The sequence below is a fragment of the Ammospiza nelsoni genome, chromosome 18 (assembly GCF_027579445.1).
Source record: "Ammospiza nelsoni isolate bAmmNel1 chromosome 18, bAmmNel1.pri, whole genome shotgun sequence".
Taxonomy (NCBI): domain Eukaryota; kingdom Metazoa; phylum Chordata; class Aves; order Passeriformes; family Passerellidae; genus Ammospiza; species Ammospiza nelsoni.
In genome coordinates, this window is record NC_080650.1 from 5,816,511 (window position 1) to 5,842,353 (window position 25,843).

The 25,843-nt window shown below is 42.3% G+C and overlaps 1 protein-coding gene across 1 annotated transcript in view; it reads right to left on the reverse strand.

Moving 5' to 3' along the window:
- GALNT9 (polypeptide N-acetylgalactosaminyltransferase 9) overlaps positions 1-25,843 on the reverse strand; it is a 130,753-nt gene that overhangs the window by 76,311 nt on the left and 28,599 nt on the right. Inside the window, exons 3-4 of the mRNA XM_059485333.1 lie at positions 8,351-8,517; positions 6,485-6,659 (exon numbers count right to left, since the gene is read on the reverse strand). Coding sequence (XP_059341316.1) covers positions 6,485-6,659; positions 8,351-8,517 — 342 coding nt within the window. The remainder of the gene's footprint in view (positions 1-6,484; positions 6,660-8,350; positions 8,518-25,843) is intronic.

Here is a 25,843-nt window from a genome sequence, read left to right on the forward strand (position 1 = left end):
GGTTATTTACTGGAGCAAGAGGGAAAGTTCTCCCAGGCATATTCATAGATGTGATGGATTTCAGTAAACTAAATATAATCAAAAGATTCTGCTTTAAAGGCAGTGCTTCACATCATCCAAGTGAGTTTTTTTTCCCACTTAATAAAAACCAAGCAGACAATTTGGACTGGAATTTGAGTGACATATGAAGATCCTCTCCCTTCCATCCTCTCTAAAACTATTTGTCAGTGTCCTCCTCTCTCTCTGAATAGATTCTTGGTGAATGGATAAAACCAGAAGAGAAAGGACAATAAATTTAGTTCTCTTATAGACTCCACTAGGCTAAAGGGTACTTTCACTTCAATTTTATTCACTTTGATTTGTCCAAGTCAGTTGAGCACATCACTAAACAGAACATGCATTCAATGCTTTTGCCTACCAGTGGAAAGATTTCTTCATTAACAGCAGATTTTCCAAGGTGTTGAGCACCCATGATGACTTTATTGGGAGTTCCAGCAACGCTGGTTCTGTGAGATTCAAAGAGTAAATGCTCCCAAGATAAACACTGGATGCAGGAAGGGAGCTGGAAGGCAGAATTTGAGGCAGAGTACAGAATGAGCCTGTAAGAAGATTGAGAGCAAAGGCAGGGGCCATGCTGTGATCACACAGGCCTCTCTAATCCTATTGTAAGTCTATCTCTGAACATATATGCATTCTGTATTTAACACTGGCTTGATTTAGAGCAGCTCAAACCCCACGGGAAACCACAGCAAACAAAAACTCTGTGTTGTCTTACATCCTTATCAGATTGCTGGAGAATTCATGCCAAAGGGAAAGCCTGATTTGTCGCAAGGCTAAAAAAGAACAGCTTCTTCCAGATAAAAAACAGATAAAAAGAAGCTAGTAATGAGCTCCTTGGTGCACATGATTATATAATTCACCTTTTTAAATATGTAAAAACACCTGCTGACTTCAAGCAGACTTTTAAAAAGGCACAACATCAGAATAAATGCACACAATCCAAGGGAGTCCACATGCATGCCACAGGCCAGATCTCTGCAGCCCAGCTCTGCCACTTCAATGGCCTTCACAGCTCCAGGGATGCTTTGCTAACATGCAGCATCTGAGAAGCACACCTTACCTTCCAGTTCTTGGTTAGAATGGCTGTATGAGGCATTTGTCAATAAATTCCTCCCTGCAGCCCAAATGTCACTTTTTCTAAATTTTTTCATAAGTAAATCCTTTCCTAAATGACAGGAATTGCACTGGGAAATGTCTCTCCAATTCTGCCCTGTCCCATGTGGGTATATACCCTGATCTCTGCCTTCTTTTGAGACAAACATGCCTCTTTTTTTTTTCTTCGGCACCATCACTATGCTACTTTTTACTCCAATAAAAAATAAAGAACTAACATTAAAAAAAATCCAACCTTCTTTGTCCTGTTTTTACAAATCAGAATTTCCTCTTCTTGCAAGCAGTCAGGGAAGAGTCCTTATAAGACATAGATGAAAGACAACATGGTCTCATCTGCTAGATTTTATGGCTCACTGGGTTTAACACCGTATTTTACTCTGGCTCTACCACTGTCAGGTACCATGAAGTATAAACTTAACAGAGAAATGTAAGAAAAAAGAAAGCTGTGTAAACTGAAAGCTTATTTTGCATGATTTTACACGCTGCCTCACATTTCACTGACAATATACATTTATCAGATGCAGACAAGCAGATCTACTGACACACATAATTCTTCACTGAGGCCATCTGCAGAATATTTAATGTGGAATGCCTTTCCTGTAAATAAGTGTTCAGAGAACTAAAAAAGAAATAAATTTCATTCTCCTTTCCTTGGTCTCTAAGAGAACTCCCCCATCTGTCCTGCCTGACATCTCTATCAGCATTCCCAGGTGTCCAGGGGGGTTTCAGTCCCCAGCTGGAACAGAGGGAACTCAGCACCAACGCCTGCTGGAGAGTTAAAGATCAGCTTTTGGCTGCCAAACCTCAATGGCTCTTTTCTGCACCACTGAAAAGCATGAGGATGCTTCAGTGAACATTCTAGGTTGTTGAGGTAGATGAATAGTCAAAGCTACTTTTCTGGTACATTCTCTGTGTGCAGGCTGGCACCCTCCCATGGATCCCAAAGCCCCACGTGGCTTCTCTTGCATGCTCCACTCAGATTATATTGGTTTTGCTAACTAAAACTTGTATTCCATTAAGTTACCAGAGTGATCCTAAGGCTTTGGATGAGGAAGAACTCCCTTAACAAACACATGTCCTTCCCTTTTCATTTGGGTTCCCCATGTCAGCCTGAGCCCAGGGATGCTCAGTGGAACATGTCCTGAGCATGAGTGATGTGCTTGAATGCTCCAGAGTGGAGAGACTGCACAGCAGAAGGACTGCAAAGGTAATCTCAGCTTCACCACTTCTCTCATTTAGAAGGAAAGAGCCACCTGGACCTTGTCATGTCCCCAGAGAGCCACCTGAGCTTGAAAAGGAGGACAGGGAGTTTAACTGCAGGTAGAGATTGGATTCTGGTACACTGCATGAAAATATCACCAGGAAGCTCTTAGGGGGACAAAAACCCTGTGGCTTTGCCCCCTAAAAGCACAACTATGTCTGTGCTACAGAGCACTTGAGATAACCAAAGTCAGCAGAAGATTAAGAGGAATCAACTTCCCTCCTCCTTTACACACCTTTTTGAGAATCCACTGCTTATGGCCACCACTGCATTACAAACAAACTGCATTACACCTTACAGTATAAAATAGCATCTGCAAAGTACCATCCACAGGCCCGGGATCTTGATCTTTAGCTCTTCTTAGTTTATTAAAACACCATTTTTGTATATTTTTAAAACACTGACAACTTTGGAGATAAAGATGGGATGTATGTGACACAATCTGTTGGATACTCAACTTGTATTTCATGTTCTCTTTCCTATGTCAGGCTCTGTCTGGCTGGTATGTTGAAATCTTTTGATTAAATCCTCTTACTTCACTGCTTCCTTATTGAAACTCACCCTTTGTCTGGCAAAATTTTAATTACTACAGGACTGCATAACTCCATTCAGTGCTCTGATAACACCTCTGTGATAGGAGCAAAAGCAATTCCTAAGATAGAATGCAACTATAATACTCTATCATTATGTCTTCTTTTATGGCTCCTAGCACCCTCTTTATGGCTGCTAATATATTGTGGTTTCTGCCTTCCACCTACTGATTTCTGGTCTCCTTCACTCAATGTGTCCTTTTTCTCACCCAGAGAATTAACACCCTATCTGTGTAATCTCTTTCCTGCTCCCAGAAATAATGTAGGGAAGGTCTCTTCTCCTTGTCATGCTATTCTTTCCCATCTCTCAAAGACAGGGGTTTTTACAATGCTCTGCATGTTCTGCAACACAATCAGCACCCAGGATGTCCTGTCTGCTCTCAGGGGGTGCCTTCAGCATGCTGGGTGCACCTAACCCAAAGGTCAGAGCAGGAATGCTCTAATCTTCTGAAAACTGAACTAAACAAGCTTAACTACACCTCAGAGAGGAAAGCACAGCAGCTTTTCCTCCCTCTTGGCTCTGCTGCATTGCTGACTCCCACTGACATCAAGTAACAACCAAAAACAGACCAGGTTCTGCTCCCACAGGACAGGTAGAATTTTAGAAGTGAAATGTACACATACATTACCCTGTAATTCCAATTTAAAATTCCATTTGAGGATTAATAGCAATGGCCTCCCTTTCAGGCAATCCTCTCCACTTCCACTCTCACAGCAGCTGTATTGGCTCACACTATCAAAAGCCTTAAGGGGAACAGGTCAGTTGAAAATCACTGCTCTGAGATAACATATTTCTACACCTGAGAAGCCAAAAAGCAGCAATTAAGCACAGCAAAATAAATAATTCAATAGCTAATTTGACCTGCCAGGTTGCAGAGTATTTTTTTATATCCTACCAGATTGTAATTTAGTTTAGAAGAACTGTCCCTGGAGAGCAATGCTGTGAGAGCCCATAAAATGCTATAGTATGATATCAGGCAAAAAGCCACCTGTAAATGGGCCACTATTGTTTAAAGAAGTTTTTTTTTTTGTTGTCAGTCCTGCATATTTCATGAGAAAGTGATGAAGTCCTTCTTTGATTCTTTATGAATTAATCTGCCAACTGATTAGGCAGGTAAAGCAGCCATAGATTGGGAAACTAAATTGCACTGCAGGCACTTGACTTTTTAGATGGAACACAAACCAAACAGAAAGCTAAATGCTCTTTTCTGTAGTAAAGGAATTGGCTCCTTTTTAATTGCCTCACAAATAATCCATGGACAGCTTTTAGTGGGAGCAATCCATGTGGCCTCTGAATACATAAATAAGCACTGAAAATGGAGGGAAATATTCATGCAAGGTGCAACTTAGTGGGAGAATAGAACAGCAGAGCTTTAACAAGAGACTCCCACCTGATTGCTGAGTTTGTAGGGCAGTGCAAACCTGGTGGGAAAAAGCAGAGCAGTCCAGATGGAAGGACCTCAGTTCCTCCCAGTCAAAGGAGATGAGATGAAAATGGAGATGACAGGCAACCCCACGTGCACAGGTGAACTAAAACTGGGAGAAGTGGGTGGAGCAGGGGTTGAGATGCTCTGAGCAGCCACAAAGGCTGAGAGGAACAAGAGGAGAAGCACCAGGGAACACTGAGCCCTCAGGTTGAAATGGAGGGACGCAGGAGGCTCCTGGAGCAGGTTTCTGTCCCCACTGATCACCGAGTGCCCCACAGCAGGGACAGAGCCTGGCTGGAAGGACGGTGCACCAGGCAGGGGCAGAAAACACAAACCTTTTATCTTGGACGTGCTCTCTCATTTACTGAGCACTCCAGGTTCTTCCTGTGCTGATTTCAATCCTTTCTGACAGTAAAAAACCAAACCCTAACAAACCCCAAAGCAACCACAAAGCCCTTTCCTGCTTACTGACACCATTGCTGATCCTCCCTAGGTACAGTACATCAGATAGATCTCAATGCCCTTATAAAATGATAACAAAATTCTCCTCAAGCCCCAGAAAACCTCATCTTGGGCAGGACAAGCACTGGGGACAGCACCCAGAGCATGCTCTCCCCAGTCCCTGATCCTGGCCCATAGCTGGTGTTACCCTAGATGAATGTTTGAAAAAAAAAAATTGAAAGATCTACTTGCTTTAAAAGCAAATAAATAAATTAAACCAGCTCTTAAGCTTCTAGAAAATTACTACAGCTGCTATTATAGCCTAACATAGTCCTAAGGAAAAAAGATGGGATGATCATAAAACAGGTGCACTACAAGACTTATTTTATTGCATCTCCCATTTTATAAAGATATTCATGAACATATAAAAATAAACACTCTACTCCTTTGCAATTAAGTTTCTCTCTAGTTGTAAGTACAGCTATTTTTAGTTTTAATTTGAGGATATCTCCCAGAATTGCAGAGCATAATAATTTCCACCATAACTCTGCATCATCATTATCAAATACCAGCCTATCTTTGGAAAATGCACGTTTTACATGCCAAAGGTCCCAGAAGTCCTTTTGCAGCTGATGGTACAGATCAGCCCCTGCAGTCCCAACTTCCAGTAATGCCAAATATTGGCCACCAAGTGGTGCTACAAAGATTTATTCCAAATGCAGTTCTGGCCCGTTAAACCAAAATGGGATGGGGAAAGTCATGCTAATTTCAAGCCCTATTAAAATTGCAGGCAATAATTTAATGTTTCCCTCAAATGTAACTGCAAGGAAATTTATGAGGAAATCAGATTGGTATTCAAGTTTCTAGGAAGAAATGATAGAAAATGATGAGGAGGTAAAAGAAGCACTTGAAATCCTCCAGCCCAGAGCCTCCTTAATGGTGCCTCCCCATCTGACTGCTTTGGGATTTCACACCCATCATGGTTCCAATTACTCCTCTCTCCTCAGAGCCATGCTAGACCAGGCACAGCAGCTTTTTTATGGTCTTGCAGCCATTGCAGGAGCCTGTCAGCAATGCTGCAATAATGAGGAGCACAATTCAGGAGTGCTTGGTGAGTTGATCCCTGCAGCCTCCTGTCATGGACATATTTCCTGAAAAATACTTCTGCTAAGATCTTTTCTCCTGAAGCTGAGAGACCTCAGAAATGAAATGTAAACAATAATTATCTGCTGCTGTGGAATGCAACAGGTGCATCATTGATTGGTCTCATGTGGTTGTTTTTAATTGATGGCCAATCACAGTCCAGCTGTCTCAGACTCTGGTCAGTGACAAGATTTTATTATCATTCTTTTGCTTTTCTTGCCAGCCTTCTGATGAAATCCTTTCTCCTATTCTTTAGTATAGTTTTAGTGTATAATTTTCTTTTAATATAATATATATAATAAAATAATAAATCAGCCTTCTGAAACATGGAGTCAAGATTCCCCTCTCTTCCCTCATCCTGGGTCCCCTGCAAACACCACCACAGCCTCCTCATCCTCCCTCAGCCCTGTGCCAGTGCCACCGTCCCTCTGGGCACAGCCAGCACCCACCAGCCAGTGTTGAACTCCACGTGGGCATCAAAGAACCCCACCACGGGGGATGTTGCAGCTTTCCAGCCCTGGATCCTGGCTCGGATCAGCCCCTCGCGTTTGTTGTTGCGCACGATCTTCACCAGCCCCGGGTACCTCTTGTGCACGTACTGGTCCAGGTTAAACTTCAGCTCAACTGCAGGGCAAAATCAAACCCACACAAGCATTTAGAGCGAGAAAGGCCCTGCAATGTTGTGTTTTGTTCTGCAGCAGAGAGGGAGAGGAGTCCTTAAATATTCCCAAATCCTTGGTGAGTCCCAGAGATACAAACCCAGCACTGAGGCATGGAGCAGCTCCAGGGGTTTCAGCCCACAGAAATTCCCCACACACCAGAACCTTGCCCAGCTTTAATATGGATTTGAGTATACTGTCAGAAAGGTAGTTTTTAAAAAATTACTATTTTAAAAAATTACTATTCTGATTCTCTGATGATTTGCATTAGGTTACAACTGGCCTCTGGAAGAGCAATTCTGACCATAAGCAAGTGTAACATGCCAGTCTGGTGATTGCTTTTTTCTGATTTATGCTCTTCAGTAGGAGTGAGAAAAATAACCTCAATGGATTTTGGGTCAAGAAGTAATTCAGATCACAATTAATTTCCCTTAATTTTCAAGGTTTCCCCTTAAATATAATTAAGATTCTTCAATACTAGGCTTCTTTCCTTTATAACTAAATGGATATTGAAGATCTCAAATAGACTTCTCTTTTGTTCATTTTCAGGCATTCAATCATAGATGGAGCAGAACTCATTCACCCTTTTCAGCTTCATTTCAAGAGGCTTATAAACAGGCAAATTACCAAAATGGTCTCTCTATTTATTTTTTTTTAATCAATGTAGTTTGGTAATTCATTTACTCTGCAACTTATTCATAAAGTGGCTTTTGCCTAAATATCTTTATCAGAAAAACTAGTAGAAGCTTCCAGGACATTAGCAACTTCATTTTTCTGATCTATATTAGACAGTAGAACCATTATCATTAGAATCAAAGACTTGATAAATCTCCAGTTATTTAGAAGAGTGGCAGAGAAAAGCCATATAAGAGTTCACTGAGAAATGATAAGTTCAATTCTCCTCAGGATTGCCTTGACTCAAACACTTTGCAGTCTCACATAATTACTCCACAGGTTACACTGCCATGAAATCTGAATTGCATAAACAAGTTCTTAAATCTATAGGTTTTGGAACTTATTTTCACTTGAGTTGTCTCTTCTCTCAGTTCTCTCTTCAAGGATCTTGAAGAGTAAGAGCAACTTAAAACTGAAAGATTTGAGGAAGAAATGCTAAATTTTAGACTTATTGGAAATAAATATGATTTTAGAAGACAAATCAGTTCTAGAAGTGTAATGTACACATTTAAACACGGCAGCACTAGTCCCTTGTCTCCTGAGAATCTTCAAAAATGACTATTGTGAAATACGCTGATAATAGTACCCTATATGCTCACCAATACTTGGATTTTGGATTAAACCATGAAGAAACAATGTGCTGCCATATAAAAGAGTAGAAACTATCTTTAAAGAAAATCTGTAGCCTCACTTTTCTTTGGCAGCAGAATTTGAACTTCTATTGATGATGATATTCCTCTGGATTTGGAGAAAAGTGCCCTATGAGGATTGCCTACATAAATGCCATTCATTCTGTTAGGATTTCAATGAAATCAACAGACTTTATCCACATAATGTTTACTTGTTACACAAATAGTCAATATTTACTCACAGCTTTGTGCAAATGGCTCGATCAACCCTCCCATCAACAAACACATTTACATTTCACACCTAGAAAACCACACGGGGCACCGTGCTTAGAGGCAAGGTGACAAAGCTCACCATTGTCACTGTTGTCATCCACCAGGATGATCTCCTTGAGCAGGTGGGACGGGGTGTGGTTCACCACGCTGTGCACGGAGCGCAGGATGACAGAGAGAGCCTCGTTCACAAAGATGAACACCACCGAGATCTGGGGCAGGTCCTCTGGGTAGCTCATCTGCTTGCACCTGGAGAGGGGAAAGGCACAATGAAAACCCAGGCAGCCACTGGGAACCAAAACGGAATGAAGAGCATCCTCATCTCCTTGCTCTTCATCCGTGTAGACATTTGCAGACTTTGTCTTTTCTTGATGCTACGAGCTTTTATATTTTTCAGATTCTGTGCTGCTTTAGTGTGTAGTTCTGAGCTTCATATTAGGGAATGGTGAGCTCTCCTCACAGAATAGAGAGACAAAACAATTCCTTCTCTAGCTGGACACCAATGACAAATGATCCAAATCTCAGGCCCAAGAGCACAAACAATGTGTGCTGAAAAGAGAAAAACAAGGATGGGACTTCATAAGCTAAAGCTGGAATTGGACAATTAACTCCAAGATGCAAAAGGACCAGAACTTTTCAAAGATGACCAGCCATCCATTTTGTGACCATTTTGGTTCATCTTGGGTGTAGCCCTGGCTGGGCTCTTGTGCTGCCCAAGGTGAATCCATTGAGGCCTTTTAATGAATACCTACTTTATTCTTCGGCTCTGTCCAGACTCTATTCTAGGCCAGCCTTCACAAGGCATCATTCTAACCCCAAGGAAAGATGTGGTAAAGGCTCAAAAGAATCAGTCTGGTTTAGAGCAGCCCTCTCCATCAGCCCAGTGTATAACACAGGGTGTGTGCATGCACATGCTTTATGCTATCTGTGCATGCACACAGATTTGTAGCAGCTCTCCTTTCCTGTGAGGTTAAAAGCATCTCTTGAAAACCAAAGGACTATCAATTGCTCTGCTCAAAAATAACCTGGAGAAGGCCCACAATGGCACACCCTGGCTGTGCCTCCAGCAGCTCTGATGCCAACTCACAACTGCAGCAGAGCTTTAAAACCAGCATTTGCTCAAGCAAATTTAGCATTTGCCCACAGAGAGAGCACTTGCCACCCTTTCTGACTGCACAGTTTGTGCAGCAAGAACAAACACATGGTGGTTGTTGTACAGGCCTGCACTTGCTGAATTATCTGCAAACAGGTCTGCTCCCTCTGAGATGCTGCCTTGCTAGGCTGCTACATCCTCATTCACAATTTGCTTCTGTGCTGCTCACTGATATATATATTTTACCACAGACCATTTTGAGAAGAAAACCTGAGGCCTGGAGAAGTTGCACAGCACAGAGCAGAGCTCCTGCTTCCCAAGTGCTCAGCACATGCCCCTCTGTAACACCACACTGCCCTATTTCAGTGGTATTCTCCCCCATTAGCAAAGAGGCTAACTTTAAAAGCTACCTACCTGTTCTCACAGTCAAAAAGCCATTCAGAATTACCATAGCAATTGCTGAACTTGCTCTCTAAAATACTGCTAATGATATCACAGAAAATGACTTCTCCTGCTCTTATCAAACTTTCTGACCTCTATGCTCATTACTTTGGCATAACAATCACTTTTTTCCCCACTATCAGCAGTCATGGGGATAGGGCAGGTGACAAATGCTTGACTGCTGGGTAACCTCTGCAAGTCAGTTATGAATTCTAGTAAAGTTGTAATTATTCATAATTCCTGATCCCAGCACTATTTGCTCAGAGACCTGAGCACTCATCATTGATTCCAGTGCTACCATAGCTACTCACTGCCAGCCTGTGCCACACAGAGGACCACTGTGAAAAACTTCTGGCTAAGCAGCATTCTTACACAGCCTAAAAATAAGCCTGGAACAAGGAGAGAGGTTTTCAGGAGGCATGAATGTTCTGACACAGTCCCCTTTTTTGAATTTCTTTTTTGAATTTCATTTTGAATGCAATTTTCCTCTTGAGCACACTGGCTTATCAAAGAAGTGCATCAGGAATACTGCAGTAACAGGAAAGAGCCACTAGCTAAAAACATGGACCTTGCAAGATTTCCTGTGATGAGGGACATCTTTTACCTGACAGCAATTTTCTCCAGAGTCCCACACATCCCAAACTGCAGCTCAGGAAATCAGAGCAGTCCCCAGGGAGTGGGTGCCCTGTTGGTGCAGGTGAGGCAGAGGAGGGAGCCCACCCCAGGCTATCCCTCCTCAGAGGGACCTCAGAGAATTAGGAATTTTGTGGAACATTTCTGAGGAAAAAGTATTTTTTTAATTGGCAAGTGAACTGAAACACCCGGCTACATGTTCCTGGTCAGACTGATAGGGTAACTACAAGTGGAACCAATTTCAGTGCTTTTCCTCCCACTTTAATTCAGAGAAGAAAAAAAAAAAAAAAGAAAAAAAATCTAATTCTAGCTTTAAAACCAGCACACCTGAACCATAATCTCCTAATTTTTGATTTATTTGTTCTTCATCACATTAAATCAATGCATTATTGTCCCAAGTGTGGCTCCATGGCCTCGCTGGTTCACAAGACTTTTCATGTCTTAGTTCTCAGTGATTACTTACACTGTAGGGCATCAGGGACTGCTTTAGATAAAAAGCTGGTTTGATTTTCTTATTCCACCTGGATGAAGTCATGCCTATCACTTCTCACTGCAACCTTTTGTCTCTTAGTTCTTCCCTTTTTTTTTTCTAGGACATAGTTGAAAAACTGCATTTTGACTGCATTTAGAAAGAGCAGTCCAAACAAAATATATTGGAATATCTTTGGTAGTGCCACTGCAACAGGAACACCTAGATGGGAGAAAGCAAAGCTCAGAATTTAGCAGTAGTTTAAAAGCTGCCATAAATTTATTTATTGCAGTGAGGATGAAGAACAGCAAAAGCAGCTGTCCAGCTGAGCACTTTCCAAAGCACAACAGTGATTTAAGGGTTTATTTCCTGCAGGCTTCAAGTCAACCTTGAACTCCCAACTCCTTAGGTCACTTCACAAAATGAGATTGATGTGCTGAGGTAGACAGGAGAAATTACTGGTCCACTACCAAACACTTCTGATGATGCTTGAGAGCATGAGCAATCCCAGGTAAGGTGTCTTTCCTTCAAAATCAGTGGGTGCTTTAAGTGCTTTGCTGGATTGCTGCCTGAGTTCTTCCCAAAGTGTTGTCTAATTAGACACCAGCCACAGCAATTTACAGTTAACACTTCCTTCATTCCAAGAAACTCTAACCAGGGTTTGACACTCCTGGCCAAACAGAGACATGGGCAAACCTCACCCTGCCAAGGCACACCCAGCTTTGGGTGTCACCTCAGCCACCTCTGCTCAGCCAGAGCCTCACAAGGGCTCTGCACTGGGTCAGTCAGTGGTGCCTGTGAAAAAGGGACACAAAGAGTGACAGAAATCTCCTTGGAGCAGCCTTGGACTGGCCCTGGAGGAGGCAGCAGGGGACAGCTCATTACTGAGGAAAGGGAAGGCTGTAACAAGCCAAAGGGAATCCTTGCACAAAAGAGCTGGACACAGAGAAAATCATCAGGCAAGAAACCTATGAGCTAATGATGGGGCAGCTTAGCACAAGACTAGCCACTTTCACTATTTCTTTTGAGAAGAAAATGACCAGAATGGGAAGAAATCAAACTGTACAAAATGCACTAGCAAGGCACAGCTTTATAATCCTTCAGCCTTACTGCCAACAGAACCATGGTAAGAAATTTGGAAATCATCCCTTTTTCAGCCCTGGTGCTGTGCAGTGCCTGAGTGTTTGAAGCTCCCAGCGCTCTGCCAGGAGCTGGATCCCACCACAGTCTCCCCTTCTCTGCACCAGGTCTGACCACACTGAACTGTGTGAAGAAGAACAATTTCAGCAATGGACAGCTGAAACCTGGCCTTGTTAACACCAACACTCCTGAGTTGGGGAAGAACTGAGTGCACATTTGACCTGTGTGGTAGCTAAAGATGGTGTGAGCTGGGCATAGCTCACATCCAATATTCCTGTGATTTTAAATCAGCATTCCGGACTGCCAGCAGGTCCCACAGAGTCCAAGCAGCAGAGGAGCACAGGGCTCCAGGGCACACAGGTACCTGGGCAGGGACACAATGCTGGATGCCTGCAGGACTGGGGCTTCCAGCAAAGGCTGACAATGCCATGGCTAATCACTTCCATGGGCCAGCTGAGGATGGATTAAACCTGATGTGTGAAACAGCCCTGCAGGCTCCTCTCATACAGCATGCCAAGCATCAAACCTGGGGCATCCTGCTGTTGTCTTGGGAAAGGTCTTTGAGTGCTCTCATTCTGTATTTGCTACTGCAGAGCTTGGCTGGCAACCCAGAGGTATTTCCTTTCAGATCGTTTTTCTCTATTCTAGAGATGATTTTCACTCATTCATTCCCTCACATTGAACTGGCTCCTTAAATGAACATTTCCCAGCCAGCCTCCTGAGCCCAACTGTGAGAACTGTCTTGCAGGCTTCATAAGAAAATGGGAAAAGCTCTTTGGTTGGCAGATCAGAAACTTGGGGAAAAAATCATGTACTAATATAAAAAGGTCACAAATCAGAAACTGGGATATGAGAAAAACAAAAGGTGCTCAACTACACATGAACCTGCTCATGGCAAACTTGTAAGCTTGGAGGCATTAAAAGGAAGGAAATTTTCTTCTGGCTGGAGCTTCATTCCCTGATAGATGTATTTACTCTATTGGTATCTGATCCAAGAGAAACACGTGAAATCCTCTATTTATCAGGCTGCTCTTACAGTCCATTTGGGTTGCACTATTTTTTGTGAAGGACTGTCACTGCAGCCATGCAGGCAGTTCAATGTGTTACCAAAAAAAAGGAGAAACATCTTCCCTGCTCTATTTCCCCTGCCCTTTTTTCCTGTCTCTAAACTTGCTAAACTCCAAAAATGAGTTTTGCTCCGCAGACCTTAATATACTGAGTTTGGAAATGGATTAAGCAATGCTTTTAGAGATTTCTGACAGCTTTACCCCTTCAGGAAGAAATGCAAACAAAATTAAAGCTGCTTCATGAATCTTTAAAGTGTTTAATACAAGATACGTTTTTCCAATGAACTACTGGGACGGAGATGACTGAAGGTTCCTCTCCTTCACAAACCTGATGAAATTGCTGGGCTTGAAGAAACATCTGCAGTTCTGGCAAAAAAAACCCTACCCCTACATGATCTGTACCTTGAAAGCTTCAGAATGATCTGTGTTCATGTTTTATAGCCACAGCAGGAGAACACGTTGGAACAGCTCCTTATTTGGTGCACGATCAATGAAAGGACAAAGATAAATATTTTAAAAGATTATTGAACTCTTTCTCTTTAATGCTAACAAATACTGCTTTTAATCACTAGGTCAATATGTATTTTGAGCCCTGTTAAACCAAGGGCTCAGACTAATCTTACCTACATGGTTACCTTTTAGCACCTAAATGCTACTGTGACTCCTATAGGCACAGACGATTTACCACAGCTAAATCACTGAATTTAATGCCTAGCTTAGTGCCTGATTTCTTTCTCCAGAAACCCACTGAGGCTTTACAGCTAGTGCTGGATGCAATAGTAACTTTTGAGCTGCAGAAATAAACTAACATCGCCTTCCTCTTCCACACTGGCACGGCAGAGGAGACGTGACAAGCTGCAAATGTCTTGTTCCCCAGCATGGATCCAGCTGCTGACCAGTCTGCAGCAGCAGCAGTGACAGCCCACAAAACTGATTAGCTTCATGGATCATGAATCTGTCAGCCAGAGGCTCCAACTCCTTCCTAATTAATTCTCCTTCTCGGCAGAGGATGTTAACTGTATTATGGCACAACATTCTCTTTCTGTTGAGGGCGGATTTTCCCGCCCTATCCAAAAACCCAAATGGAAAATTTTTGAGTTCAAGGCTTGCTCTTGAACTTTCTCTCCCTGTTTTGCAGCTCAGGGGCATTTCTTAAGAACACATAATATAAATTCATTTCCTATATATACATTATATACTCAAATATATATTCATTTCCTAAGAATAGATAATATAAATACAACTGTGAACAAGAGAGCAGTGGTACAGAACACTGATGCTCTATGCACCTTGAGACAAACAGCACATTGTGTTTACAAGTAAGGTAAGAAGAGAAAAAGAGCCATTTTCGGAAAAAGCTTTGAAATTATGGTGATACCAGAAGATACCTTCCCAGTCTGTGGTCCTTATAGAACATTTCCATTTTGAAATATCCCACAGCAGAAAAATCTACACCTTCTTCCTGAATTTGTTTGGAGAATTGCAGGTACAAGATACAGTGCAATTCTTGTTGGTGCTGTAAGTCTGAGGAAACCCACTAAAAGAACTTTTTCTCCATCTTTTCTCATATAGAGTTTCTCATATACATTTTCTCATAAAGTGAGATCTTAAATCTAATCCATACTGTAGGAATTCCCACCAGCTTTCACATGTTCCTTGACATATTTTTTTCTTATTTTGCATCCAAAAGTCTAGGAAAGAAATCTCCTACACTCATGAGAAAGAAACCAGGCCAAGTCCTCACACCTGAGCTAACCTCAAACACCTCCTGTATCAAGGAAAAATGTCCTTTCATGTCAACCACAAACAAATGACTGCAATGTGCAATGAGTTTTCCAGAACACATCTGGTCATGGGAACTTCCCACATTCCCAGGCTGGACAATTGGATTTGATGTCTGTAGGATTTGCAGACTGAAGAACAGCAGCATCTTTCCTAAAATAACTGTCTTTTGTACCTTAGGACTCTTCACTATTCTATTTCCCACAGGAAAGACCAAATTTGCAGGAATTTCTGTCCTATATTATTTCTATGAAGGAGAGACCCCTCTCACCTGGACACAGGTAGGTTAAAGCTCTCCATCAATTTTCAGTAACACGCATTGGACAAGGGTTCCCTGAGAATGACAGATTTGTGTTTTTGTTCTTTTGCCTTTCTTTTAAATTCCAGGCCAGTACAACTGTGACTAATTGCTCTGCTCATAAAAACCCAACACATGTTTGTGCCTTTTGTTTTATAACATGTTTGCTCTATTTGGTTTAATTCCTCCTTTCTCCAAGCAAATTATTTTTATATTTATAGTAGAAAGCCCTGAGAACTGTCAATCAGTGACTGATAGCACACTATATATGCATAGTTAACATATGCAGCAAGATGACTCTACTTGTAGAGAATATTAACCCTTATATTTAAGATTATTAGACTCTTCAAAAATAGCTGCTGCACACATAAAATAAGAGGCCTTCTATTTCACTGAGCTATTTCTGGTTTTCCTCAGGCAAACAATACCAGAAACATGCCATTATGTCTAATACCCTTATTGATTTATACATATAAAAATGCTAAAACTAGTTTCAATCACTTTTAAAACAAGCCTCTTTATTAACATGAAAAATGACTCAAATCCTGTGCTCACATCTTTCTGTAGTAAAAAGTCTTTGCCTTTTTTTTTTTTTTTTTTTTTGGTAACTTAACTTGAGTCACTAATATGTTTTGAAATACCATCTGTAAAAAATTTCCACTCTATCCCCCAGTGTGCCTGTCTGGATCTGCCTCTGGCTGTATGCATGCTGCATCACAAAGCATTAGGCTCATTGGAAATTAATGGAGAGGCTGAAATCTGCTTTCAAATGCTTTCCAAAAATCCCCAAAGAAAACAGATCCCCTGTGCAACTTTAATTTTAATGGTGCTGCTCTTAAATTTAAGGAGGAGCTGAGCTAAATTCCAAGTGACATGTATTCTGCCTCGTTTTAGGTGAATAAAACAAATGACCTCTTTAGTGATTCTCAAGATTTTGCAAATATCTTGGCCTCTGTTCCAACTGGATTCTTAGCTTGCATCCTTTTAGACTAAAAGGTAGAAAAGAATTGTCTTTTTAATAAAGCCATAAAGGCAGTCTTAGAAAATTCTGCTTTGAGATTGGAGAGCTCTCTGAAGTTAAGTGAAATATAAAAATTGGTGAAACTGATGAAACTATATTAAATAAAGGCCAGACTAAAGGCATTGTGTCAATTTGATTTGAAGATCTTATCAGCAAAATACATTCAGGAAAACACAACCTTTTGTGCAACTTTTTAAAAACTTAATTTTGAGAACTACGTTGTCTGTGGGGAAGAGAGAATATACACTCTCATTTCAGCTTTGCAAAAACGAAAATCTCATATTTCAAACAGGGAAGGCTCAAAAAGAGCCATCCAGAAAGCCAGATGATGTTTTCCAGGGTGCATTCAGAAAATTGGCTGCTGCCCAGTGTCCCCACTCCTTGTGCTGCCACCAAGGGTCATTGCTCTCCAGCAAGCCATGTGAAGCCATTCAGCTGCACTTCCAGCAGTGCCTGTTAGCACTTTTCCCATCAAAGGAGTAATTTTCCACTCAAGGTGATGCATCAAGATCCCAAAAAGGTTCTTTGTGGCGAAGGGATAATTAATCCCAGCATGTCTGCAGGGAGTGAGATGGTAACAGCCCAGATATCCAGCAGCAGTGTCCATATCTGCAGGCACCACCTCCTCTGAAGCTCCTCTCCTGTTTCCTACTGAGCCCGTGCCACACATAAAGGAAAAGCAGTGGAATTGGTGAAATCAAACGAATTATTTTCAATAAATAATGCATAAGAGTAAACTCACCCTTTTCCATTTGCACAGAAGAGTTTGCTGTACCTTTGAAGATATTTGTTATTCAGATAATAATATGTAAATACAGGAAGTTATCCTTGGCTATTAAAAATGTACTGCAAGTGTTTAACATTAAAAATTCTGGATACTTTTGTTTAATTTTGACTATCTCTCTGCCTCAGCTGGTGTTGCTGGTGCCGGACAGAGGCTGAGTATCAGAGTGTTACCTGGAAATGTAGGGCAATAAAAAAGTTTTCAAGGTAACTGCTGCAGAGCTCTTCATGAATTTCATTAAGGGTTTGCTGTCACGTTGCAGTGTAGTGGTAAGGAGGAGAATAGAGGAATGCAATATTTTTCCACTATCACTTCAGCTAACAATGTTTTTTATGGTCTGGGGAGGATATACAACCACGTTTGGCAAACAATCCCTTCTTTAATAGGCTCCAGTGTATTTCACAGGAGACCAGCTTTAATCTCTGGTCAAATTCAGTTATGCAGCAGAATGTTTCTTTCTACCTATGTACAAATACAGGATAGTTGAGGGAGTAAACCACCAAATGGGAGGTCAGCCATAAGCTGGACAAACTCCACCACTGCCTGCCAAAATTGTAGTGAGAAGCTCTTTAATCCTGACTTGTCCCAACTGCTTTGAGGCTGGTTGGAGCCCAGCAAGGTAATGATGCTCCCCTGGTAATCATAGCACTTTTCTCAGGTGGTGCACAAGCTCTTTTGACTAACCAGCAATAGCCTTGAAATGTGAACAGTAGTCACGGGCTTCCTCCTACTTTAAATGATCAATTCCTATAAGAGTAAAAACAGAACCAAGTTTATGGTATGTGGGAGGAATTATGGTTCAAATAGAGCAGTGTTCCAAGAACAAATGCATAAAGAACATTGATTTAGCACTGAAAAATGGGAGTATTAAATCCAGGATGTTTAGATGCTTTATATGGGATTGAGGAGAGAGCCTGGTGGCAGCAGCTGAGTGTTCATAAAAAGTCTGAGTCAGGCAGAGAGGACAAAGGAAGGTGCATGTGCTGTGTGTGGGTAGGAAGCTGCCTGACAATCAGATGATGGAGCACATCCAAAGCTCTCCATGAGCTCTAGGTCAGGATTCCATAGGATAAATCATTAAGCAAGAGCAGCCAAATCCTAAATCCTTTAGTCTCCCCACATCTTCCCCAGTGACACTTGCAGAGTTGTTCTCTGTGCATTACAACTACTCTGTGAAATGTCCTGTTCAAGGAAAGCACCTGAGCTCGTCTTAACTTCACTGAGGTTATTCATACACTTAAAGCTAGGAACATATTTAAGTGCTTCATTGGACTGGAGCCTAATTGCACTTTTATAGCTTTTGTTTAAATTAAAGGCTAGTTAGAGGTGAACAGCACAGTATTCAACAATTTCATGCACTTAGAAGTTAAATGTTAACAACAGTTCCCTTCTAACTACTTATGTTGCTTCAGTTTGTATAACTTGAGAAAACTCTTGTGTTTTTATTTAGTTTTGGTTACATTTAGAAATGAGAAAAGTTTTTAAAAATCCAGCCACATTTACTGACTAGCACACAGCTAATACCAGGAGCACACACTTTATAGCAAAACAGTGCAATGCATGGAGATTTTTTATATTTATGAGCTCTTATCCTAATGTGAAGAAAAAAAACAGGTCAACATGTGCTTGCTTTTCACTCAGGTTGACAGAAATTCGGCACACATCCTAGACCAGGCAACAAACTTAAGTAAAGCTGTGAATTTGAGCAGGCCAAGGACACTCAGAGCCTTTTCCTGGCTCTGAGATTTGGCCATTGCAGCACTTCAATGTTCCTGCACAAACCTGCTGATAAACTACTCCCCACTTGTCTGGTATCTTTTCTATCTTGTCCACAGGCATTTTAAATTCACATCCTCAGTGTTTGCAGAGTTAAATTAATTTGCCACCACAGAGAAAGGCAGCAGTGAGCACCACCACCTGCGTGCCCAGCAATCCTGCCCTTCCTCATCCCTCATCTGCAGACACACACATTCAACCAGATCCTTCCAGGCTGTTTGCTCAGCCCTGCACTCAGAGAAACTTTCCCCCCAGAGCTTCCCTGGATTTCCAGCTCTGTCAGGCAAAGGAGGGGAGTGCTCCTCTCTGAGCAAACAGAACACAAATTCCCTGTCTCTTGGTACACGGGTTAATAACTCCAAGGCAATGAGGCAATGGAGTAGCTGGAGGTCAAGCATTTGTTTTCAGGCAGTGTAGAAAATACAGGAGCAAAGCTTCAATGTCATTTTTATCTTGGGTTTAATGTAAACATCACCATGACCCTCTGGGAGAGCTGTGTCCTAATGAAACATCCTCAGCAGGGATGAAAGCTTGCTCCAGTCACTGAATGAGAGCTGCTCACTTTGTGGATGGAAATAACTAAAATTTATGCCTTTCCTCTGAAATTTTAGGGGTACAGACTAACTTAGCAACAACACCCCAGGGTATTTTAGTGCACTGTTTTAATTATAATTGCTGCTATTAATATGCCACCATTATTCAAGTCTGAAGCACTGTGTCTGCCTGAGAGGTGTGTTTCATTCCACCCCAGAGGCCAGCCCACTGCTGGGGCCTTCAGAAGACAAAATGCATAAATGCAGACTAACATAAGTCTGGTAGCATAGAATAAATAATACACTCACCCCCTGGAGCAAAGAAGAAAATAAACTAATTAAGGAACTATTTGACAACCTGAAGGCATATCTCACACAGGTAAAATGCAATTCCAGAGGGTTTCTTCTCTAGAAGTTGAGAAACAGGGAGCTTGTGCAGAAGTAATAAACAGAAATATCTCCAGTAATTTAAAGCTGAGCCTGGAGCCTCACTGATAAATCCTGACACACCAACACCACCTGAAATTGTGGGTGCACTTAAACCAAGCTCCTTTGGTGCTGCATTCAGCCAGGTGGCCTGGGCTGTCTGAGGTTTGGTTTTGAGACCACAGCAGAAGGTCTAGAAGCAATGCAACAGAAGACAAGAAAATTTCAGAAAGCAGAAAACAGAAAATAGAGTCCTCATTCTTCAATATTATAAAACTTTCAAACAGCTGAACTGGCAGGTGCTGTTTCAAAGAAACCAAACCTTGGAAGGCATCTAGGTCAAGCTAACCAAGACAGGAGCTAACATTTGCCAGCCTGTATCTGTCAGGTACTTCTGGCTCTGGCTACTTTTAAGAGTCTCTTACTTTTATTAGCACTAAATTCACTCAAAACCAGAGACACAGGCAAAACAAGCACGAACTGACACGATTAAAATGAAACGCTGCATCAACCTGGAGTTCACAACTCAGTTTTATTTCAGACAGAAGAGTAAATTGTCTGACATTTTGGCCTGCTCATGTTTTTACCACAAAGACACAAACAACAACAACAACTAAAAAGCCTTGAGGTTATGTGACCTGAAACCTTGACTTTGCTATGCTATGAAACCTATCCAAATAAAATAGGAATAAAAACTTGCTAATTTTTAAAGCTGCATCAGGAAGACGTCTGGAGATAACACCTCACACTGTCAGCAGAACTAAATTTGCATAAACCTTTTAAGAAAGAAATAGGAAATATTATTTCAAACCGTTAGAACTCCTTCAAAGCCCTACAAAGAATCTCAGGTATAGTGTAACAGAGCTACATGCAAGGAAACATAAAAGGAAAAGAAATACCACCCTGAATTCATTGCCTGTCTTGTTCTGTTACTTCTTTTTATCCTGTAATGTGATATCATGGAGTGTAACATAACATGACAGTTCAGAAATTTACAGGAATATCCTTTTCTCCCTGGAAGTGATAGCAGGCAACAACCAGCCATGGGCTCAGGGGAGGGAAATGAAAGAAATTCTCAAATGCCAGCACACAGCTGCAAGCCCTGGCTGGATCTCAGCAGTGCTTCTGCACTACAGATATGCATTTACCTATCAAAGAACAGCTCACAGAATTTGTGGACAGCACCCCACCATTGCTCTTCTTTAGGAGGAAATACTCTTTCTGCCATGGAAATACTGTGGCTTTCTGGTTTCCAGCTCAAAAAATTACCACAGTCTCTAAAGCATACTTTAAAGGGAAAAAAACCCCAAAAAACTCAGTGGTGCTTAAGGTGAATGTGCAGGTCACATGAGACACATTTAGTGTGAGGATTGATGAGAAAAACTGAGGGATGCAAAGCAGCTTTTTGATCATTGCTTCCTTTCCTCCCAGCTGACCAGGCTGCCCATGCTGGCAGGTCATTCTTCAGTGAGTGTTGCTCGTACAGAAATCTGGTCCTGTTTCTGCATGCCTCAGAGCATGTAACACTTTGGGCTGGATTCACTGCAATCCTGTTTGGGCTGGATTCACTGCAATCCTGTTTGGGCTGGATTCACTGCAATCCTGTTTGGGCTGGATACACCTGCAATTCTGTTTGGGCTGGATACACCTGCAATCCTGTTTGGGCTGGATAGACCTGCAGTCCTGTTTGGGCTGGATTCACCTGCAATCCTGTTTGGGCTGGATTCACTGCAATCCTGTTTGGGCTGGATACACCTGCAGTCCTGTTTGGGCTGGATACACCTGCAGTCCTGTTTGGGCTGGATTCACCTGCAATCCTGTTTGGGCTGGATTCACTGCAATCCTGTTTGGGCTGGATACACCTGCAGTCCTGTTTGGGCTGGATACACCTGCAGTCCTGTTTGGGCTGGATTCACCTACAATCCTGTTTGGGCTGGATACACCTACAATCCTGTTTGGGCTGGATACACCTGCAATCCTGTTTGGGCTGGATACACCTGCAATCCTGTTTGGGCTGGATTCACCTACAATCCTGTTTGGGCTGGATTCACTGCAATCCTGTTTAATCTGGCTGCCCAAGTTCCTGAGGAAGGGACCTGCAGAGGACATCGCACCCTGCACATGATGAGCAATGCTGCCATGGCATCTCCATCCTCTACATAGGCAGCCAAGTCCATCACCCCAAATTAGATGTCTAATTTCTAGTCCCTGTTATGCAACCCACCTTAGGTAAACTATTCATGTATTCAAGAGTACATTCTGGTGCAGGCAAATTGCAGGGAATGGCTTCCAGCCTCGCTGCATTTAAACACAACATTGCAATCAGTTATTTTTCATACTCCCTAGTTAATCAAATTCAGCCTTCACTAAATCTACATTTATTAGTGCTGACAGTCATGCAGAACTTGTCTTCAACAATTAGTATACACAAAGGCACTGCAAAAATGTAGAAGTGGAAAATTACTGCATCTGAACATAAGGTGGCTTTTTGGAAAAGGTTGTTCATTTTTATGGTTCTTTTTAATTTAGCCTTTCTGGTGCTCCTTTCATCCCACAGGTCAGTGTTAATAATCAAGACCTATGTTATACACTTTGCAGTATAATTAAAGTCACTACTTAATTGGAAAGCCTAGCACTAAACAAAAGGGAATCAATAATGAATCTAATGGGAAAAGCCAGAGAAAACATCTATTGAATATCAGGAATAACTGTGAGACACTGCCATGTGTCCAGCACTGCTGCTATGGAGACAGCATGGAGCCTGCTGATGGGAGGCTCTGCTCATGAGCCATGTCCTGCAAAAAACTCTGGTACTGGCCTCGAAAAGGGGATGGAAGCTTTCTCAATATCTTTTTTATTATTACTGAGTAACACAGTCACTGTTTTTACCTGCTCCTCAGTCTTCTCACTGGAGTAATTTAAGATTGTACAATTAACTAAAAATATAAAGACCTAAAGGTGGTCTGGGATTTAGGAGAGCAAGGTTTGAGCCCACATTCCACCTAATCAATCATTATTTGTGCAAGGTGAGCAAAGCTCCAGAAGAATTTGGGAGAAAACCTGAAATATCTTCATAGACAGGGTCAGGTCATGACTCCAGGACTCAGCTATAGAGGGAGTGTGCTGATACAGAGCAGTACCTATGATTTCCTCAGAGTTTTCTTGCCCAGCCAAAGAAAAAGGTGATTTTTCTCTCTCCTTTGAGGGCTTTGCACAGTTCCAGCCTGAGCCCCTTACAGCCAAACAAGAAGCATTTCCCAAAACGCAGAGCCAAGCCTGTGGCATACACAGGGATACACAAATAAGCACAGCTGGCCCAGGGGCAGCACTGCAAGTGAATTGAGGCTGTCAGCTGATATCCCAAATGATCTGAGTCAGAACTCCAACACCAAATGCTGGGGAGGAGCTGGTCAGAGCCCAGCTCACTGCAGAGGAGCACAGGGATTTACTCAGTCCACACCAGCTCCTCCTGCTCCTGGGCAAGGCCAAAATCAGCTGAAATTGGCTGCATCTCTCTGGGGCTGCAGCTCCGCTTGTTCACACGGATAACGTGCATGCAAAGGGGCTCTTTGCAGGGAATTCACTGCCCGAGGAAAATGCCCAGCCCATGTAACCTGACAAAGCTACATAAACTCCCAGAACATGGGTCTGCACTGCTCTCCTTCACCCTGCTCAAAATCCACATCTGGACATTGATTTGGGATGCAATTAAAACACTTCAGTTAGTTTCATCTCTCACTGAATTTCCCTCCAATAAACAATCTTAATCTGTTGCCCAGAGGTGATTCTGTCTGCTCCATTTTCTCTCTCTGTTTTTTCCTTCTCTCTGCTTCAATTTACGTCATATGTTCAGAGTGGCCGAAAAAAAGTATTTTTCAGAATTTTAGCATGGTTTTTTAGATTGATTGAGAGTGGGTGCAAAAAAAAAAGTCAAATGCTTTTCTATGAAAAATAAGCCTAATTGAAATCATAATATCATGCCTATACTTTGATTGCGAAACACTGTTCTGCTTAAAAAAACTGAAATGCTTAATTTCAATTAATGTTTCATTAAACTGTGACCTGATACTTAATCTGAAAGTATTGGTAGAAGCTAGTAATGGAAAATTCATAATTTCAAGAGTGATTTTTTAAATGGGAAACTAAAGGTTTCATTGGTCTAAACTCCTTGTTAAAACAAACATTTCACAGAAGATGCTCAGCCTAACACAAAATATTTTTAGGCAATTTTTTTTTTCACTTGTCATTTTCTGCTAATCAGAAATTCTGATTGCTGGAAAGCTCTGGACTTCAAATATTCCTTGTGAAAAGGCCCATTACACTGCACTCTGGTTAACCTGGAAAGGGTCTGTTTTAATTTGGAGCTTCTTGTGTCACTTCTCTAAGTGGCTCAAAGAACGCCCAGCATCCCTAGAGGATTTGAAAAAGCAGGTCACGAGGCAGAGCAAGCAGCTGTGGGGGGAAAACCAAATAACCCCAGACCCAGCCTTGCCCAGTGCACTGATCCAAAAGCTGATGCTCTGTGAGAGCCATCTGCCTTTGTGCCCTGCTCCTGGAGCCACGTCCAGCAGAGCATGGGGGTCATCCCAGCCCAGCACTGATAACCAGGGCCATCCAAACCCAGCACTGATAACCAGAGCCATCCAAACCCAGCACTGATAACCAGAGCCATCCAAACCCAGCACTGATGACCAGGGCCATCCAAGCACAGCACTGATAACCAGAGCCATCCAAACCCAGCACTGATAACCAGAGCCATCCAAACCCAGCACTGATGACCAGGGCCTTCCAAACCCAGCACTGATGACCAGGGCCATCCAAACCCAGCACTGATGACCAGGGCCATCCAAACCCAGCACTGATGACCAGGGCCATCCAAACCCAGCACTGATGACCAGGGCCACCCAAGCACAGCACTGATGACCAGGGCCATCCAAACCCAGCACTGATGACCAGGGCCATCCAAGCCCAGCACTGATGACCAAGGTCATCCAAGCACAGCACTGATGACCAGGGCCATCCAAGCACAGCACTGATGACCAGGGCCATCCAAGCACAGCACTGATGACCAGGGCCATCCAAACCCAGCACTGATGACCAGGGCCATCCAAGCACAGCACTGATGACCAAGGTCATCCAAGCACAGCACTGATGACCAGGGCAATCCAAGCACAGCACAGATGACCAGGGCCATCCAAGCACAACTCTGAGCCTCCTCCACCACAGAGAAACTGCATTCACACCCCTGCTGGGGCTCCAGAGAGCTGAAACAGCACAGGGGCTCCCCAGAGATGTGCTGCCCAAAGAAAGGGTCCACGTTGGAGGTGGTGGTTCTGCCTTTTCAGAGAGCTGGAGCTCAGTGGTCACTGAAGGCTTCCCCACTGCTGGCCTCACTGGAGCTGCTGTTATTAAACCTTTGAATGAACAAATCAGAGCTCTATTTACCAAGCCTGCCCCCTCGGTAACATTATTTGATCAATGCCGGAATTCTTTTTGATAGGTAATTAAAAAAGCTTTTTCTTAGGTATGGAGTGGATTGAACCATTAATTACACTTCACAGCCCTAGAGATGCAATTCTTTTGCTATTGTGAAATGTCTATGGCAAACCACAAAAATGCTTGCCTCCATAAAAGAACTGAATAAATGAAAGCAATTTCCTCAAGACCCAGATTTCTCTGAGTTTTATGGCTAAAGACTTGAGTTGCCACAGCATTAATAAGTTTGTTCATTAGGGCTGAATTTTCTCAATACAAACGTCCGTGACTGTAACACAAAGAAAATATCTTCTTTGGCTGATAGAGCCAGCAGACTGAATCCATATATTAATATTATTGTTATCACTGAACTGCCACAATGCACTCTGCATCCAAGTTGCTCAAAAAAAGATCAGTTAAATTAAAGATCCTCACCAAGCAGAGACAATTTTGTGTAAAAGCCAATTTAGCCATTATGGAAGCTGCAGGATCATATTAACTTTTCTCAAAAGTATGCATAATGCATGACAGCAAGTGGTTTTGACAAGTGCCTGAGTGTGTGTGTCTGCGTGTGTGGATGTGTCCTGCATGTAAAGAAAGCCCTGAAGTAATTTAAGTTACAAAGTCAAGTGATAGA